Source organism: Xyrauchen texanus, chromosome 18 (genome assembly GCF_025860055.1).
Source record: "Xyrauchen texanus isolate HMW12.3.18 chromosome 18, RBS_HiC_50CHRs, whole genome shotgun sequence".
Classification (NCBI taxonomy): domain Eukaryota; kingdom Metazoa; phylum Chordata; class Actinopteri; order Cypriniformes; family Catostomidae; genus Xyrauchen; species Xyrauchen texanus.
The window spans coordinates 38,476,330-38,497,261 of record NC_068293.1 but is presented as its reverse complement, the minus strand read 5'-3'; the positions used below and the strand labels follow the sequence as shown (position 1 = coordinate 38,497,261).

At 39.8% G+C, this 20,932-nt stretch overlaps 1 protein-coding gene across 1 annotated transcript in view; it reads left to right on the top strand.

Moving 5' to 3' along the window:
- LOC127659255 (dual specificity calcium/calmodulin-dependent 3',5'-cyclic nucleotide phosphodiesterase 1A-like) overlaps positions 1–14,197 on the top strand; it is a 73,566-nt gene extending 59,369 nt beyond the window's left edge. The window contains exons 5-16 of the mRNA XM_052148993.1: positions 398–464; positions 664–780; positions 5,140–5,280; positions 5,470–5,570; positions 9,052–9,177; positions 9,351–9,452; positions 9,987–10,107; positions 10,478–10,559; positions 11,130–11,244; positions 11,331–11,518; positions 12,988–13,242; positions 13,390–14,197. Coding sequence (XP_052004953.1) covers positions 398–464; positions 664–780; positions 5,140–5,280; positions 5,470–5,570; positions 9,052–9,177; positions 9,351–9,452; positions 9,987–10,107; positions 10,478–10,559; positions 11,130–11,244; positions 11,331–11,518; positions 12,988–13,242; positions 13,390–13,448 — 1,474 coding nt within the window. The 3' untranslated portion in view covers positions 13,449–14,197. The remainder of the gene's footprint in view (positions 1–397; positions 465–663; positions 781–5,139; positions 5,281–5,469; positions 5,571–9,051; positions 9,178–9,350; positions 9,453–9,986; positions 10,108–10,477; positions 10,560–11,129; positions 11,245–11,330; positions 11,519–12,987; positions 13,243–13,389) is intronic.
- Positions 14,198–20,932: the final 6,735 nt, after the last annotated feature.

Here is a 20,932-nt window from a genome sequence, read left to right as displayed (position 1 = left end):
TATAGTGTACCTCCAGAAGACTTGTAATATGATGCACGAGCCGCATGGACTACTTTAATATCACATTTTGATCCTTATTAAGCTTTAAAGTAAGCCACTATCCATTGCCATTTATTGAAAAGACTGCCTGTGGAATTCCTTAAAAATCTCTTTTTGTGTTCCGCATAAGACAGAAAGTGAGTTTGGAACAAAATGAGTGTCAGAAAATAATGACAGAATTTTCTTATTATGGGTGAACCATCTCTTTGAGAAGTAGCAATTTATTCACATTGAAAGGTGTAAAGGAATAGTGCACAGTTTAGCATGACATCAGGAATGAGGAAATTTCTGTAGTTGTAGTAACAAAAGCTAATTACGTTTTGTGTGTGTGTGTGTGTGTGTGTGTGTGTGTTTACAGAATGTACAGAAGAACGTCTAATATGGCAGGTTTGACCTACCCACCATCTGTAATTGCAGCTCTGAAGGTACAGATTATATTTACAGAAGAGTTATAACAGTGCCAATCATGTGGGCGTATATCTTAAATACATTGAATGAACTGTTAGTCACTTTGGATAAAAGCATCTACCAAATGCATAAAAATGTAGGTTTCCAAAAGGTTTCCATTTGTTTCCTTAAATATTTACCAGTGCCACCACTTTATATGAGCCTTGTCTGTTTCAGAATGTTGATAAATGGTCATTCGATGTCTTCACGCTTCAAGAGGCGAGCAGTGAACACGCACTGAAGTTCCTGGTGTACGAACTGCTCACCAGATATGACCTCATCAGTCGCTTCAGGGTATGATCGTGGGTTGGGTGGTTTGGAGGTAGCAGTGGATTAGCGTGGCTACTGCGTCAATGACTGGATCATCATCAATGGCATAGTCAATTTTAATACTAATGTATTGCTGTAAACAGGGCTGTGTTCAGGGCTCCAGCTGATGCCGCCCTAGGCAACAGCCTAGTTCACCAATGCCTATAAAAGGCCCTGTATACAGCAATACATTAGTATTGAAATTAGCTTTACATGGGCTTTTTTAGATTAACAAATGCATGTTAAACAATGTTTGTATTGCTATAATTGTGTATACATATGGTTAGAAACAAAACTTTCTGGCTTTGATATAACAGTCAGAAGTTAGTAACAGTGGCCCAAAAATTATCACTTAAGCCACTTTTAATGTCTGAATGTCATTGCATTACATAACACAAAATTAAAGTAGGGGTCATTTATTTTATTAAGGCACACTTTTCATGCAAAACCTTTCACAAAAAGAAATTTGTTAGGTTTGAAATGATGAAACAACAGATATAGAGTAAAATTAAGTCAAAACATGTTGTGGCACTAATTGGTTGTCAAACTTTAGTGGAACATGCCACATTTTGCATCTAATGCAATGACATTCAACTGTCAGAAATGATGTCAATATATATAATATATATATTTCAAAAAGAAAATTCACACAAAATATTTGGAAATTTAATAATTTTTTCCCCAATGGACTGGGACAATAAAGTGACTTGAGTTTCAAAAATGGAAACTGTGTCTCTCCACTGAAGATGTATGGCAACGCTTCAAGTGTAGACAGCTCCATTGATTATAATAGGAGCAATTTTCTTCATTATGTCGCAACGCACCGCAAATGTCCTGTATATAGTAGACATGGTACTGAATGTTTTTATACAATAACAGAAGATGTATACCTGATATACATCTGATATTTGTTGTCTGATGTTCTGCATCTGGTCTCTTTCTTTCTTCTTCACCAGTCGGTCAGCTCCCATCAGTTCTTACACAGAGTCAAACCTCTCTCCCATGATTAGAATATAAATGCATGCAACACATATTGCCAGTGTTTGGGTGGTCGGTATTGAGTCCCTGCTCTCCGTATGATTGCACATGGTAGTTACACCTCTGCAAATGGATCCCACACAGGAAGCAAGCCCTTATCGCCTGTAACACGCTTTATTAATCAGAAGTGGCAGGAAATTTAAGGCCTCAGGCTGCAGCTTGGTAGTCCATTCTGTTTCTTCAATAGGGTAGAGAATCAAGAACTAGTTCTTGTTTAGAACCATTCCTTTTTTTCCTCTGTACTTATAGGTACCATTTTCAACTGCGTTCAACAATTTTCTGAATTAAATACTATTTTAAAACTGTCACTGTTTTCTTGGGTCATGTCCACACTAATACGTTGTCATTTGAAAACATATTGTTCCCTATCTGTCACTCACTCAGCATTGTGTCGATGAGTTGACACTAGGGGGTCGCTCCTGCGGAGCCCAGACATCTCTGATCTTGTGCATGCCACTCCCCCGGACATACGGGTATAAAAGGAGTGTCGCTGCAAACACACATCAGATATCTTCTTCGGAGCCGAGCGAGCAAGTCACAGAGCTGAATTCCTCTGCCGACTCCATTCATCTCTACACGCTGTTGGATCTACGGCACTTTCCAGTGGTTCTCCCCCTCGCACACTACGTTGTGCTGAGCACACACCCCTAGGCGCGTCAGCAGCAGAAAAACTTCACGGAGTGAATAACTTTGTTTATATATATATTTATATATACCTACCTAGGCACCAAGCCAATGCACTCAGAGAACTACACGAGGGTAGTCCTGACCCGGGTCTAATGCAGGAGCTGTGGTCGGTGACCGGTCGAGTCGCAAGAGGCTGACAAGGTGCGTTTCCTTGACGCCCCCATCTCCCCAGTTGGGCTGTTTGGCGACACCGTTGGAGACTTCGCCCAGCAGTTCTCAACGGTGAGGAAGCAGACGGAGGCCATACAGCACATCCTGCCCAGGTGGAGCCACAGACCCCGCACTCTGTCTGCTCGCCGCCAGGGCGGCCCCGGTGCGGAGCTACCCGCAGGACTGCGATGCCACCTGCCTCACGGCTGGCCACCAAGAACCCCAAGAAGGCATCAAAGCGCCCCTGAGACGGGCAGCCCCGGAACTCAGGAAATTGCACTACGGGAGCTGGTAAGCAGACCACTCCCTCCCCCGCCGGAGGGTTGGGTGGAGAATCCTTATTTCTTTACAAATTTTATTTCGTCGCACACCCAACGGGCTGCGGTACCCACATTTTCAAAAAAAGAGCAGTTTCCTCAGCCCCTGGGCTCTATTTCTGGTCTCCCCGGCCATCGTTATCATGACCGCCGGCCACCGGTTCTGGAACCGGACCTCCCACTTCCACGCGCCCAGCCGTGGCACAAGCCCACCCCCGAGACAATGGTCTCCATGGGCCACGAGGATGAAAATCTTCCTTCCCTGTCCCAGGCTGTTCCGGGAGCGGTCACAAGGAGCCAGGTAAGTGCTTCGATGACTCTAGACTAAGCACCCTGGGCTCCGCCCCGTCGCGAGGCCCCACCTGCTGGTACGTCCGACACTGTAGTCCCCCTGGTCCCTCTCGCACGGAGCTTTGGTTGATCAGGACCGTCTGACTCGGCTATGCGATTCAGTTCGCCAGGCACCCACCCAGGTAAAACGTTGTCCGCTCCACCGCAGTGAGAGGCGAGAACGCCGCTGCCTTGCGTGCCTTGGTCGCCGTGTTTGTAGTAAATACTCTCACCTTGGAGGACCTACCATGACGCCGCTCCGCACAATGTGCTTCCACTCCTAACCGGTAAATGTGTTGTATTCCACCTAAACCCCCCTCCCCCCCTCTCGGGGCCGGGTCTGGTCTCCGTGGTGTCCTCCTCTTTGGAGGGACACCCCCCAGCTTGGACCATATATTTGGACTCCAGCCGAACGACTTCGTTCCTTTTTTGGGGAGAACAATAGAGAGAAGGCCACGGCTGGGCCAGCCAGTCCTTTTACTTCTGAGCAGTTAGCTGTTCCCCTAGGTGCAGGGGACTGCTTCATACCTGCCAGTGTGTTGGGGGGTAGTTATGCAACGGCTTGTTGTGCTGGCCACGAGGCACACAGAGGTCTATCCGTCTCGCACCGCCAGTCTGTGTAACTCGGTTCAGCTCTGGTGGCGTTTTCCATTGGGACCCCTAGTGTCAACTCATCGACACAATGTCGAGTGAGTGACAGATGTAACCTCCGTTCGAAAACGCTCTCCATTACAGCATACTTTGGAATATTATGACATTAGGAAACTGAGTTGTCAAACGAAAATGGATTAGGATGGATGTGGCCTTGTATGACAATTTAAGGGTTGTTCACAGCACCTTTTTGCATCCTTTGCACTGTCACAGATTTTTTTAGATGGAGCGTCACGTTAAAATGAAATTTAACTCCTAAAAACACGTCTCAAGACACCTCCGTTCTGTTCCATTCATTGAGCTACATCTAGCTTTTTAAATCAGAATAAGTTTTTGTCTGACTGTCCCGTAAACCATGTCTTAAAAACATGGCACTCATGCACAGGATTCTGAAAAAACAGCACCACAGCTTAGGAAGTATATTATTGACAAATGTCTTTGAAACAAAAAAGCACACTGTATTGCACTAATTGAAAAATAAATGCATTGCATTAACATATACAACTGATTGGACCATCTAGTGGTCAAGCATAGTATTAGCAATTGAAGATTGTGCATCGTCACTCTTTTGCTTTTCCTGCAATGCCAGGATGTACATGGTTTCATTTCCAACCGATTTTTAACCACTGAAATATTAGAGGTGAATTTGCAAGTCTCAAACGGAGTTATAATTTTTTATCAGTCTTAACGACTTATTGGATCAAAATAAATGGTTACTGAATTAACTTTTTACTCCCTCTCTAATCTGTACTTTCATTCATTTCTGACTCGAAGTGAAAATGAAATGGCGTGAGACATACATTAGTGCAATTACTGACTACCAAACACGTAGTTGAAGATGTATATTCAAAAGCAGATTTTGTTGTAATAAAGGTTACTTTAATTCAACAAAAGTAAACCTGGAAAAATGGAACAAAAATGATTGGTTCAATTTAGCATTTTGTTTAGTTTATATAGTTGGATGAAACCAAATATTCAAGATTGGGGAATCAAACGTTTGTTATTTGAATCATTAAGGAGCCATCAGTTGCAGCAAATCCCTTAAATTATGAAATCCCTTAGTATATTGTCACCAATTTTTAAACTTAAGGGAGTTGCTGCAACAGGCTACACAATTTCAAATGGAACTGGAACCAAAATCTTAAAATTCTGTGTGTTTTTCCCTTTATAGATACCAGTGTCCTCCTTGGTGTCCTTTGTGGAAGCTCTGGAAATGGGCTATAGCAAGCACAGAAACCCTTACCACAATCTGATCCATGCTGCCGATGTCACACAGACTGCACACTATCTGATGTTACACACTGGGGTTATGGTGAGTGAGCACTCAATGACATGTGCTTGACTGTCTCGCATTGACAAACACATATGACAGCTGTTTATAGCCAAAATGAGCTGAACGCTTGAGGTTAATGTGCGCAGCTGATGAAATGTGCTATAATGATGTTGATTCATGCTTATGATGATAATTTGGGTAATGGCTGAGTGCTCTGATCTCTCACAGCACTGGCTCACTGAACTGGAAATATTGGCCATGGTGTTTGCTGCTGCTATCCACGACTTTGAACACACAGGAACTACCAATAATTTCCACATACAAACCAGGTGTGTAAAGGCATTGAATAAGAAGCAGCAAATTCTCAGAGAGAGTATGGTTGACTTGACGGACAGTGTTTTTGTATGAAGGTACCTCCTATCTAGTTTTCAATTGGCTTCCAAGACACCATTACATCACATCTAATGATCTAGAACAAATTGATGTGACCTTAAAACGTGTCCTAACCTGCCACAAATGCAACGTGGGGCTTGCAACAAGACATTGTTAGTCATTTGGTTTGTATTTCTGCTTCAGTTTTTGGATGAAAACTGTCATTATTTACTCTCCATCATGTTGTTCCAAACTCAAATTACTTTCTTTCTGTTGCGAAACACAAAAGAAGATATTTTAAAGAATGTTGTGATCACGGATTTCCATATAATGGCAGTTAATAGTGACTCACTGTAACACTAAATAAAAGTAGTCAATGCGACTGGTGCATTGACTCGCAATCCAAGTATTCTCAAGGCATATTATTAGAGATCGACTGATGATTGTTTTTACCAACGTTAACACTTTTCTGCTTAATAGGTTATGGTTTTTTAAATAATAAATCTACCAATAAATGGCACCATCTGGTGAGTATGTAAGAAAAGTGGCATATATATAAATATTTGATATTACTTGGATTATTATTATTAAAATATTCATTGGCTAATGCTCTTATGTTTTTATTAGGGCTGTTGATTTAATGCGTTAATTCTGTGCGATTTATTTGATAAAAAACGATGCGTTAAAAATACTCAAGTTTGAAGTACCACCTGTTTTCAGCAGGGGGCAGTAAGCAAAACTCCAGCTGTTTAGGCAACGCGCAGCTGTACAGAGAACAAATCAAACTTGTCTTGCTTGACACTAGCGACAGCACAAGATGAGAATGCGTTCTTGCATTCAAACAGCTGAACAGAGCGCAATTTTGAATGTAGTGATCTCAAAATACATTTAGCTTGACATAGCGACCCGAAAACGCTGTGCTTATGATGTGACAACCAAAGTGAGATGCCCCAAAATTGGCTGTCTGATGCCTGTGTGGAGTGACGCATCTTTATAATGAAAGCCCTTATAATGAATCTTCAGAGAGATTGCCACCATTGTTGTATGAGTGTGAGTGTGACTGGGTGATTGGGACACAGTGCAAAGCGCTTTGGTAACCTCTAAGGTTAAAAAAAGCACTATATAAGTGCAGACCATTTACCATAAACTCCATGAATCAAATTTGCAATCACATGACTTACTTCCATGGAACACAAACTGAGAAATATTAAATAATGTTTATGTGAGTTGATTTGAGAGCTATGGTGGAGGGGAAGATTTAAATTTAATAAAGGGCCATACACACATGCAGAAACTTTATCGCTGGTTGTCGCTAGTCTCTGTACTATGAAGTCGCTAGTGGCCGTTCCTACTGCTATAATGTTTTTGGTGGAATTCACGTCTGGCCATAGATTTAGAAAATGTGATGATATATATTGCCCCTAAAAATGGATATATCATTCTAATTTGACAAGGAATTAGCTTCCTTGCCCCTAAAAATGAACATTTTGCATGGGAGAGTGTTTTAATATGAACTGCAGCAGTGTTCAAAGCATCATATCATTAACAAGTTAAACAATCTATCAATGCATGAATTAAATGGATAGTTCACCCAAAATGGAAATTCTCGCATCATTTTCTCACCCTCATGCCATTCCAGATATATGACTTTCTTTCTTCTGCAGAACACAAATGAAGATTTTTATAAGACTATCTCAGTTCTGTTGGTCCATACAATGCAATTGAATGGTGATCGGACCTTTGCGGCTCCAAGAATCACATAAAGCAAACCTAAAAGTAATACATACAACTCCAGAGATTAAATCCATATCTTCAGAAGCAATATGGTTGGTGTGGGTGAGAAACTGAACAGTTCCATTTTTACTCTAAATCAACACTTTCATCTTTCATCTTTCAGATGTAAAAGTGAAAGTGGAGATTTAGATTAAAAAAGGACTTACATTTTGATATTTTTCTCACACACCCCTATTATATTGCTTCTCAAGATCTAGATTTAAACACTGGAGTCTTATGGGTTACTTCTATTTTTCCTTTATGTGATTTTTGTAGCTAGAGATGTCTGATCAACATTCACTTGCATTGTATGGACCTACAAATCTGAAATATTCAAAAAATCTTCATTTGTGTTCTGCAGTAAAAAAAAAAAAAAAAAAAAAAAAAAAGTGATTGGTGTAACCAGATATGTGATAAATAAATAATTTCACCATGTATATGCAGAAATGTATGTATAATGTGTGACAATTGATCAATTAAAATAAAAAAAATAAAAAAACATGACTATGATTTGGTGCACAAAAGCATTTTTATGTATTAATCATATTTTAAAACACATTGTTTCACTGCTTTTTTTTAATTTTTTTTAAGAAATAATAAAATATTACTCTGCACTATCATGTTAATATTTATTTTTTAAAATAATTTCCGCTTTTAATGAGACTTAGACTTTTTACAGTTTCTGGACACCACATGACATATTTGATAAAAAAAAAAAAATGAACCCATGTTATGATCATGAAAAAGGTTTTCTGTATAGAATGTTTCACTCACTGTCTCACACACACACACGCATGTTATTCTGCTCCAATAATCGAACTAACGGAAGCTTGTGTGTGCGGTTTCTATGAAGGATGATTAAACAGCAACAAAAAGTTGTTCTACACAAAAGCGTTTTATGGGTGAAACCCTGAAAACTGAACATGAGCACGTTGTACTGTAGACTTGTCATTGCAATATCTTACCTTCTGTTCCCGTTTTTTAAAGAAAGACAAAAGATTTCCTTTTGCCATTTTTGAAAGTCTGTGAAACTTTTGAAAACTTGCATTATAAGTCTCACACTAGGAAGGACAAGTCAACGCATCGCTAAACTCTGACATAACTGTTTGCCAACGTTTTCATTACTGTCGCCTTTTCGCAGGGGAGAAAGACAGATAGCTCACACCCTCAAAGTTGTCAGATTGTGCAAATAAAGCGCAACACTTTTGTCGCCAGCTCTTATTGAAAATGAATGAGATGAGGTCACTATGTCGCTGGAATTCGCTGCATGTGTACGGGACTTAATGGCTTCAATTTTAGCCTGTTCCTTACACAAAACTATTAACGTTGAAAATAACACTCAAGTCAAATGGACTACTTTCATAATGCTTTCTTTTTTGTCCATTTGGAGCGTGTCAGCCCCTGGTGACAGTATGCTTTCATAAAGAAAATGTTTTGTGTTCCAAGGAAGCAAGGAAGTCATACGCTTATGGAACGACATGAGGGTGAGTAAATGATGACATTTTAAATTTTGTCTAAACACTCCCTTTTAAAAAGGTTCTGCTTTGAAAAGGCTGTGAAACTAATTGGGGCCATTAATTTGAAGAGTGTAGGTTTGTGCATATTCTTATTTTGTATGCTTACTTAAGAGATGCTTTTGACTCCTTTTTCTTTGGTTCTGCACAGATCAGAAGTGGCCATCCTGTACAACGATCGCTCTGTTCTGGAAAACCACCATGTGAGTGCTGCCTACAGACTAATGCAGGAAGACGAGATGAACATCCTGGTGAATCTCTCCAAAGACGACTGGAGGTACACTGGGGTTTGTCACTGAGTGCATGGAAACACTAGAAACATATGCCCAACAGTCCTTGGATGTTGAGTTACTGTGAGGAATGGAGGATCTGTTCTGGGAATGTTCTCGCTGTGTGTGTGCGCGCATGCGTGTGTGGAGAGAGAGTTCTGATATGCCGTGTTCCCCACAGGGAGCTGCGTACGCTGGTGATCGAGATGGTCATGAGCACAGATATGTCCTGTCATTTCCACCAGATCAAGACTATGAGAAATGCACTTCAACAGCCAGAGGGGTGAGTGACGGCACAAAGTTTCACAAAGGTGTTCAAGTAGAGGAACCACAACTATTGACATGTTCCACAAACATTTGACAACATTTGTGCTTGCGCTATCTTTCTTGAAAATAAATGCCACTTTATTGAATATATTGTTATGGAATGCCATGACATTCATAAATTTTTAAGTGTGGCTTAATTGTCCAAATCATTTTCATTTACCATGGTTATATAAATGTAACATTGCGTTCTACAGTATGACATGTAACTAAATATGGTTCTAAACTAAGATATAAAAAATATGATTTCTTATTTCTTTCTTTTGATTTTGGGGCGAAATATGACATGGACATGTTCTTGACAGGTTTCGTGAGATTCAACCATTGTTGTGAACAGTGTGTCCTGTGTTTGCGAGTGTGTGTATAGTATGGTTGTTAATGTGGTTGTGTATGGAGTCATAATTCAGTTATGTTGCTTCTAGTGCATTTTACAGCTAGTTTTGATAATGAAAGGTTTGTAAATGACTGATGAATCCATTTGTGTGTTTATCAGAATCGACAAGGCTAAAGCACTGTCTCTGATGCTGCACGCGGCTGATATCAGTCACCCTGCTAAGGGCTGGAAACTGCACTACCGCTGGACACAAGCACTTATGGAGGAGTTCTTCAGACAAGTACAGTACACACACAAAATATTCATTATTTCAAAATGCACAAAGAGCGTCACACGTTTACTGCATAGAAGAACATTATCAGGGTGTATTGCAGGGAATAAGAGTAACCTAACAGTTTATTTACTGCTTCCAGGGGTATCATTTATTCATTTGTTTGTTATGAACACTAGTGGCAGTTTTGGGTGCGACTTGATTGAAATGACAATATTAAGACTTGAAAATTTGTAAATGCGTTGGCTCAAAATTAATGGACATGTCTGCTTCACTATTCAAGCACAATGGAGGGAAAAGGAGCATTTTTCAGACTGTTCACCAAGCTTTTAACAGCTGTGACTGAGTAATTGTCTCTGTTCTTTCATTGTCTCTGCAGGGTGACAAGGAGGCAGAATTAGGACTGCCGTTCTCTCCTCTGTGTGATCGGAAAGCCACTATGATTGCCCAGTCTCAGATAGGTAAAGCTCTCACACACGTACTCACATAATATATCTGCAGTATATGTTATGTATACTGTGCACAGTAGAACATATTTATTGTATTCTATAAAATATATATATGCAGAATATAATATAATATATATATATATATATTACATTCATTACATTTATATTACACTCATTATATTTTGTCTAAAGGTCTTTACTTTTAGCAGTACAATCAAAAAATGAGTCAAAAAAAAAATCATGGCTGATACTTCAGGTTCATTTGTCTATTTTGTCATATTGTGCACTGTATATATTCTACAGTTTAAAATGCAGATATATTAAGAGTAGTAGGCTAGTATGCTATTCCAAACATAGTCTTACAGAAATATGTTTAGACCAGCCATGCTTGGTTCTTTACTGGCACCAAGAGGCTACTGTAACAACAACATGACCTCTTTCAATGTCTACTGAGATTCATAAAATAAATGTACGGTTTGATTTAATGACACCATCAGTATCTGGATTGGGTCTGAGGCTGTTATTGCTAATGATTTTTAGCAAGTTAAACAAATGACAACAAACTAAACACTTTCCTTCAAGGGTTCATTGATTTTATTGTGGAGCCCACGATCTCTGTTCTGGTTGACACCACAGAGAAGATCATAAGCCCTCTCATAGATGAAGCCGTAAAATCTGGGGGTGTCCGCAGGTCAAGGTGAGATGAAGGTCATGCGTTCATCATGGTAAAGGTGTTTTAATGCAGGAATTATAATCTGTGTGGAATCTGCTTGTGTGATGCAGTTTAACAGTCCGGGGATCAGCCACAGTGGTGGAGTCAGTACAGAGACACAGCGGTCGGGGTTCGAATGATGAACAGAGAGGCACAACAGATTACTCATTGGGCAGCATCGAACTGAAACGAGTGCGACACCTGCTCTCTGAAATCATTCAGAACAATAAGGAGCGCTGGAAAGAGCTCTCCATTCAAGGTGTGCACATGTATATGTTTGTGTTTGTACTCTATATATGAATGGTTGAAGGTTTAAACCCACAAAGTCATTCTTTATTATTACTATTTTTTAAATTTGAGATTAATAGTACATCAAAACTATTACTGTAAATACCTAACTATTAAATAATCTATACTATATAAACCATTAAATATATAATAATTTAAACTATTAATTAACTGTAACATAAATGTGTGTATGCATATGTACTGTATATAGATATAGATATACACTCTATACTGTATAAAGATAGCTAGATATAGATGTATAGATATAGCATAATTAAATAATTTTAAATAATTTAATAAATAAATGCAAGACTAAGTGCATATTAACTTTATTCATAATAATTAACCTAGCGATTTTTCAGTTGTAAGACAAATAATGATTTAATGTTAGTAAATTAGGTGTACAAACAATCATAAATAAAAAAAATATTATATTTGACCATTTTTGCGAGGTGAAAATGAGGATCCACTTTGCCAGTGTCGCTAGTCGCTGTCTGTAAATACCTTCAGAAAACTGTGTGTGGTGCACTTTAGCGCGTTTAGAATGTTGAGATGGAAAATATCTAATTTCAGTTACTTATGAGGACTGGGACAGATAATGGACAATGTCACGTTGTGACAGGGCAATAATTAAAAACAAATAAATACAATCTAGTTTAATGTTTGTAGTGTGCCAGTTTCAATGAAACAACAGATGACCACCCATGATCAATATTTTGGCCCTTAAAGGGATAGTTCACCCAAAAAAAAAAATTCTGTCATCATGTACTCACCCTCATGCCATCCCAGATGCGTATGACTTTCTTTCTTCTGCAAAACACAAATAAAGATTTTTAGAAGAATATTTCAGCTCTGTAGGTCCATATATATATATATATATATATATATATATATATATATATATATATATATATATATATATATATATATATAGGTGAATGGTGATCAGACATCTGTAGCTCCAAAAATCACATGAAGGAAAATGTCATATGGATTACTTTTATGTTTCCTTTATGTGATTTTTGGAGCTACAAAGGTCCGATCACCATTCACTTACATTGTATGGACATACAGAGCTGAGATATTTTTTCTAAAAATCTTCATTTGTGCTCTGCTGATGAAAGAAAGTCATACACATCTGGGATGGCATGAGGGTGAGTAAATGATGAGAGAATTTTCATTTTTGTGTGAACTAGCTCTTTAAGGGTAAGAGTTAATAAATTATCAATTTTCAGAATTTGTATTAATAAATTGATTAAATGTACATATTTGATATAAACAAATGAGATACCGTTTGTTTTACATGGTTAAAAAGAAAAGAAAATGCCCCTGAAAATTATATGGGTTTGGAACAACATCAGGATGAGTATTTAATAACAAAATGTGCATTTCTTAATGAACTATCCCTTTAATGATAATAACTTTGAATCTCACTTAAAGAGTTGGCCAATAAGGAACACGAGAGAATGTCTGAGCAGGAAGTGGAGCCCTTGAGGAACGCACAAGTCACACTGTCACAAAGCAGTCCGGTCAGAGGAAGTCAAGATTCAGAATCAAAGTCACTAAACGAACTGAACAACACAGACTCGACTCACTCATCCCAGGACTCTTTGGACCAGAGTTCCCAGTCCCCCACAGAGGGACACGGCAGTGGTTCCCCTGACGAGCACAGCTCAGAAACTCTGCCTTGGAATGGTAAAACCGCCTGATGTCACAGCGTCAGTGTGAAAGCTGAATGTTTTTAACACAGCTTCTGCTGTGTTTTTAATCACAAACCCAAGGATAATGTACATAGTATTGTCCTAATTGTATTGTAATGCTGTTTTACTCTTGGGCTTGCAGGGCTAATTGTACAAACGGACTTACAGAATGTCCACGGAGCGACTTGTGCATCGTCATAGAGACGGTAGTGTGCAGTGTTGTCATAGTGATTGTGTTATTGCAGGAGATGGATCTTAACCATCCCTTGGGGTGGATTTAGAACGTCTCTGAAGCGCAACGTTACCTTTTTGCTTCCTGGACATTTTTTTCCTGTTGTTTCAATTAGTTTATTTTTAGGTAAACTGTTTCTTTTGTAGACCATGTCGTTATTTATTAAAGATTACTCAGCTACACATTGCACCACAATTAGTTTCGGATTTTCTCCTTGATACGGTCATGTTTATGGGCTCTTAATGGAACATCAGGTGGATTGCCAGAAATCTGGAATATTTTACGGTGTTCTGACCCATTTCTCTGTGGACTTATGAATGCTATTTACAATTTCCAGAACAATCCATAAAGATGCTTTTTTATTGTAGCATGACTCGTATACTATGTGCAGCTGTAAAATTTGAGTATAACATGCCATCAGTTAGCCAATTTCTACCTGAAGGGAAAGATACGCATAGACTGTTGTTGAGGTATGTGTCCTCAAGGGGGCGGCATTTCATTCTAACAGACAACATGGCAACCCTGCAGTCACATGAAGAGAAATGTGTCCCTTTAATTCCATACAGTATTATAGGTCATAGCATTGTCTAAACAAATGTTGCATACATTAGCTATGTTTTGAATCAGAGTATGTGAGTGGAGTGGAGAGGCAACAATTGCTCGAAGTATTCTTTTATGAACATACATAAAATTTCACATGTAGCCTATGTGATTTGAAGTTTGTGAAAATGTTTATTTAGCATTTTTCTATTTTAATCATTTATTTTTCATTGCAAATGATATTATCAGCATAATAGTTTGAGTGAAAAATATGTGAAAGTGAATGTTCACAGCGCATCTTGTGAAAGTGTTTTAATGAAAGAAAACTTGTCCTTTTAACAAAATGAGTTATTCGCACCTGCATTCCAATCTACATCTTGATGTAATCCTTCCTCATGATCATGCAGCATGTTTTCATCAGCTGAATGGGCAATTATTTAGCCCTTTTCAGTGAATCGCACCTGCGAAATCCTAACATTTTATTTCCAGGTTTAATTTATATTTTGATTAGACTGAATATTTAAAAATGTTTAACCCCACGATGTGGGTTTATGTTTTCTCTTTTTTTTGTTTAATGTACTTTTGAGTGTGACCATGGTTTATGGAGGGTGTACCTGTATGCTGGGTTGGAAATCTCAAGGATTAATAGTGGTGTTATCCTTATTATATCACATGTTGTTCTGAAAGCAAATAGAAACTAATGAAACACTGAATGTAGGCTGTCATCCGCGCAGAATGACCGAAGAAAAGCGGGCACGTTAACTCGTGGGATTAACTGAATGTGAAGCGCTGCCGGCTCGTGATGCACGAATGGCTTGCATGTGCTGCACGAGTCTGTTGGGTACACTGCAGTATTCAACTCATGGAAACACGCTGCTTGATCATGAATGCAGGTGCGGAATTTCATATGATTAAAATAGTCTATTCTCTCGCTGTTGCTGGCATGCCATTGAAAAAAAATAAATAAAATAAAAATATATATATATTATTAAAAAAACATATATATTTGTATATATATATGTATATATATTTATTATTATTTTTTTTATTTTATCAATGGCACGCCAGCAACAGCGAGAGAATAAACTATTTTATTAATATATATATAAATTCATCCATCCATCCATCGTCAACCGCTTATCCTGTGTACAGGGTCGCGGGGGGCTGGAGCCTATCCCAGCTAACAGTGGGCGAAAGGCGGGGGACACCCTGGACAGGTCGCCAGTCCATCGCAGTATATATATAAATTACCAAACGAAAATAAAAAAAACTAAACATGAAATTAAATCAAATTAATAAATTACCCCCCCCAAAAAAACATTATTAGGCCTATGTATTATTGTCTAATCATTGCCTATTATTTTCTATTATTGCACTTATTTTAATTAACCTTGCCCTATAATTCTGTGAATGAATAAATTACATTCAATGTTCTACTCTTTTTTTATCAAAACTATATAATACTATCAAAACTATAAGTATAATGCTGAGTTCACTTTTAGAAAAACTAGCTTTTGAATTTTTTTAAGATTTTAAATCTACCTCCCTCTGTGTTTGCTGAGCTTTTTCATCTGCAAATGTATAACACATACATTTAGGTTGCTAAAAGTTCAATTTTATTTAATGCGGGACATAATAGCCTACAATTAAGATTGAGAAGCATTCGATTAGAATGATGATATGATTATTCAAAATATTTTATAGGGGAGATAGATAGATTGATTGATTACTGAACTTTAGTTCTCCTTCTGTTCTTCTCGAGCCGAAGACCCGCAGAGGTGCGCAGTTCAGTCATTGCTTTCATTCCTGTAGGAGTGGCTGGAGGGGAGGCTGTCCCCTTCCACCTTGAAGGTGTATGTAGCTGCTATCGCAGCCCACCACGACACAGTTACCAGTCCCTAGGTAAGCTCAACTTGAGTATCAGGTTCCTGAAAGGTGCCCGGAGACTGAACCGCTCCCTGGCCTAGCCTGTTCCCCTCTTCGGATCTCTCTGTGGTCCTCTTGGGCCTTCAGAGACCCCCCTTCGAGCCGCTTGATTCAGTTGAGCTCAAGGCCCTCTCACTGAAGACGGTCCTCCTGATCACGTTAGTCTCCATCAAGAGGGTTGGGGACCTGCATGCATTCTCTGTCAGCGACACCTGCCTGTAGTTCGGTCCAGCACATTCTCATGTTATCCTGAGGCCGTGACCGGGCTACGTGCCCAAGGTTCCTACATCCCCCATCAGGGACAAGGTCGTGAGCCTGCAAGCAATCTGCCCCGGGAGGAGGCAGACCCAGCCTTCTTGTTGCTGTGTCCTGTACGTGCTTTGCGTATCTATTTGGACCGCATGAAGAGCTCTAGGTGTTCTGAGCAGCTCTTTGTCTGCTTCGGCGGATGGTGGAAAGGGAACGCCGTCTCCAAACAGAGGTTAGCTCACTGGGTCGTTGATGCTATTTCCTTAGCTTATCACACCAGGCCCCCTTGCGGGTTCCAGCACATTGGAAGTGTGGCATCCTCGTGGGCACTGGCCCATGGCACCTCCTTAACAGACATCTGCAGAGCAGCGGGCTGGGCAACACCCAATACCTTTGTCAGATTTTAGAATCTCAGTGTTGAGTTGGTCTCGTCCCGTGTTTTGTCAGGTCTAAGCGGTAGAACTCGGTAACGCGGCACAACCGACTGGGTGTTCTGCTTGCACCCAGCGCCCTTTACCAAGTTGATCCAGTGCGCCTTCTATCCCAGGTTAGCCACTAAGCGTCGCTCCCTGGATGTTCTCCTCCCTAGCCTTCTGGCCAGCGAATTCAGAGGAGCAATTCTTGGCCAGACCCACTACGGGTCACAGGTGCTCTGTACTGGGGTCGGGCTCCACGGGCTTAGTTCCCTTTTCAGGCAAACTCCCCGTGATGTATTTCCCGCGGTACGGTCCCCCTGTCAGCGGACCCGCGTTTCCCTTGGGCAGCCCGCTTGTAGAGTCCCCCCTCATTAGGTTGGACCTACCACCACGCCATTTCCCACGTATGGCTTCACAACCCTCGTGGTGTATTTGCCACATGTTACCTCCCCCTTGACTGGGCAGGATGTGGCCTCCACAGGGTCTTTTCCCCCTGAAAGAATAGGACCGGGAAAGACCGCCTTCCCCGATGCATTTCATAGCATTAAGGTAGCCCCAGCCGCTTCACGTCCTATGTGAGAGACATAGTGAGAGAAAAGGCGCAGCTCCCATGCTAGTCATGTAGCACAAGTTCCCCCCTTCAGGGGTGCGGGGAACCTAAGGTCTGTATGTGACACCTCTTTGGGGGCGTTGTGGAGGGCTACATGCAGCCGACACAGTTGCCTCTAGCACGCAGTAGCCTGCTTGCACCATTTTTATATGGGACCCCTTGTATCACTTCATTCGACGCAACGTCCGTTCCCCGAGGGAGGAAACGAGACATTGTGTCCCTCCTGCCACAGCACTTGACCTACCACTGTAAACGGCCGTACCTTATTTTCGGCTCCTCAGTGCAAAATCCTGACTGGCACTCGTTGCCTCGCTTCCCTTTATACCCGTATGTCCAGGGCGGGGCATGCAAATTCTGTCTGCCAACTTGACATTGACCTTTTCTCAGGTTCAGAAGTACGTTTGGCATCCTAGGAAGACCCCTTGTGTCACTTAATTCGACACAACGTCTCGTTCCCTCCCTCGGGGAATGGAGGTTACAACAGTAACCAAGACGATTTTCCACATATGAATGGATTATCATCGTGATTTCTAGACACGTCTTTTAGGATTCCACAACAAACCTTTGATCGAGGCAATCACCTCCCCACTCGTGTTCTCCTTTGCAGTACCGTCATTCTTTTTCAATACACACCAGTTGATGTAGGAATAAAGAGACGAGACAAGAGCATGTGGTTAAGTCAAGCTTTACTGCAAGCTTAACTCAATAATAGGGAGCGTGAACACAGAAAGCGGAAGTAACCTTTGCGATGGAGGTCGAACATTACCAAGTGCCGCTAGATTTTACATTTGTATATTTTATTTTTAGCACATTATTTCTGGTTATATAAGAATTTCCATCTTTCTTTCATGCCAATAGTGTTTAACACTGCTAACACTTGGTGAATGATTGCATTAAGGTCTGTTAACAGGTGTTGTGCCCATGATGGAGCATTAGTGGAGCACTCTTTGAGCGAGTGAATACAATGACGCTCCGATTTTGTAAAAACCCGCTCCTCGCTCTAGGCACAATCATGCCACTCCTCACTTCCATACTCTGTTTTGAATACAATACTAGCTATTACTGAATGTTTCATTTATATAGCGCTTTTCTTACACTACACTGAAACGCTTTACACAGTGAACACGGGACTCTCCTCAATCCACCTGGTTGATGCAATGGCAGCCATAGTGCACTCACCACACACCAGCTATTGGTGGAGAGGAGAGAGTAGAGTGATATAGCCAATTCATGGATGGGGATTATTAGGAGGCCACAATTGCTAATGGCCAAATGGGAGGGGGGTTATGGTAATGACCACAGAGAGTCAGGACCTGAGTTTAACATCTCGTCCACAATACGGTACCTTTTTACAGTACAGTTTTCCCATAACTATACTGGGGTTTTAGGACCCACACAAACCACAGGGTGAGTTATTTTGCATTTAAATACATTTTTGCAAAAACATGTCTTAAAATTTGGCAGCCCCATATTAAAAATCTATACAGTATTGGGATAAGTATTCCACGCAGTGTGCTCAATTCTATACTACATATTTTGGCAAATGTAGATCATCCAGGTCATTCCATGCACAACATTTCCATAATGTGCACAATATACATCCCATATACTGCAGAAATAGTAAGAGTAGTAGTACTTTTGTCTTTGTCTGTTGTCTGTTCTAACACTGTTCCTTGGATCAGTCTCTTGAGGTTTTAAACATGCTACTAAATCACTGTATAATGTTTTATAATGTTTATGTGAAATACTGATACATTTTTGCATTATATATGATATAAACCAACAGAAAATAGATTTATTTTGGTCATTGCATCTCTTTCACCAACTGATTGAAGTGTGGGCTAAAGTAACACTTGGTGTCTTTCACACATAGACACTATGACTAAACAGTTTTCACATTTGAGCTCAGGGTGATTAATTGTAGCAAGTGTGTTTATGTAAAGTTTATTAAACAGAAAATCATCAAATGAAAAGGATGTCTGGACTGAACACATATAGCTCTGCACTGCTGCTAGTGATCTACGTATACACTCATTTAGGAACAGGAGGGTGACAGAAACATCTAGAACATCTAATAATAAAACAGAAATGTTGCCAATATTTCTATAATTTTAAAAACTGAAAACAGTTTTATAAAAGTGAATTTCATTAAGAAAGTTCATTTTTTACTAATATAATTACAGTGTACATGTACACAGTAAATGTGTATATATATATATATATATATATATATATATATATATATATATACACACACAGTACTGTGCAAATCTTTTAGGCACTTGTGAAAAATGTTGCATAGTGAGTCTTCAAAAATAATTCCATAAATAGTTTTCATTTATCAATTAACATAATACAAAGTTCAGTAAACATGCTAAATCAATATTTGGTGTGGCCATCTTTGCCTTTAAAACAGCCCCAATTCTCCTGGATACAGTTTTTCTTGGTTGTAGGCAGATAGGATGTTCCAAGCTTCTTGGAGAATTCACCACAGTTCTTCTATCTATTTAGGCTGTCTCAATTGCTTCTGTCTCTTCATATAATCCTCAGACTGACCCAATGTTCAGTAGGGGCTCTCTGGGGGCAATGTTATCTCTTGCAGAGCACGCTGTTCTTCTATTCTAAGCTTTTCTATTTGCAAAAGTAATGTTTGGGAGTCTAAAATAAATGTTTCCTATTGACACACTAAAGCTGAAGATATAAATAACCATCTTAAGACAAATGTTTTTGTGAAACATCTTAAGTGCCTAAAACTTTTGCACAGTACTGCATATAAATATGTATATTTTTATACACCGATCAGCAACAACATGAAAACCACCTGCCAAATACTGTGTAGGTCCCCTTCGTTCCGCCAAAACAGCACAAACCCGCATCTCAGAATAGCATTGTAAGATGCTATTCTTCACACCACGATTGTACAGAGCGGTTATCTGAGTTACCGTAGACTTTGTCAGTACGAACCAGTCTGGCCATTCTCGGTTGACCTCTCATCAACAAGGCATTTCCGTCCACAGAACTGCCACTCACTGGATGTTTTTTGTTTTTGGCAACATTCTGAGTAAATTATAGAGATTATTGTGCGTGAAAATCCCAGGAGATCAGCAATTACAGAAATACTCAAACCAGCCCGTCTGGCACCAACTATCCTCCATGCGATTATCTAATCAGTCAATCGTGTGGCAGCAATGCATAAAATCATGCATATATGGGTCAGGAGCTTCAGTTAATTTTCACATCAACCATCGGAATGGGGAAAAAATTAGATTTGGAGCGTGGCATGACTGCTGGTGCCAGATGGGTTGTTTGAGTATTTCTGTAATTGCTGATCTCCTGGGATTTTCACGCAAACAATCTCTATAATTTACTCAGAATGGTGGCAAAAACAAAAAACATCCAGCAAGTGGCAGTTCTGTGGACAGAAATGCCTTGTTGAAGAGAGTGGTCAACAGAGAATGGCCAGACTGGTTCGTACTGACAAAGTCTACGGTAACTCAGATAACTACTCTGTACAATTGTAGTGAGAAGAATCTTACAATGCTATTCTGAGGTGCCAGTTGTCGCTGTTTTGGCGGCATGAGGGGGAGCTACACAATATTTGGCAGGTGGTTTTAATGTTGTGGCTGATTGGTGTGGATATATATATATATATATATATATATATATATATATATATATATATATATATATATATATATATATATATATATAT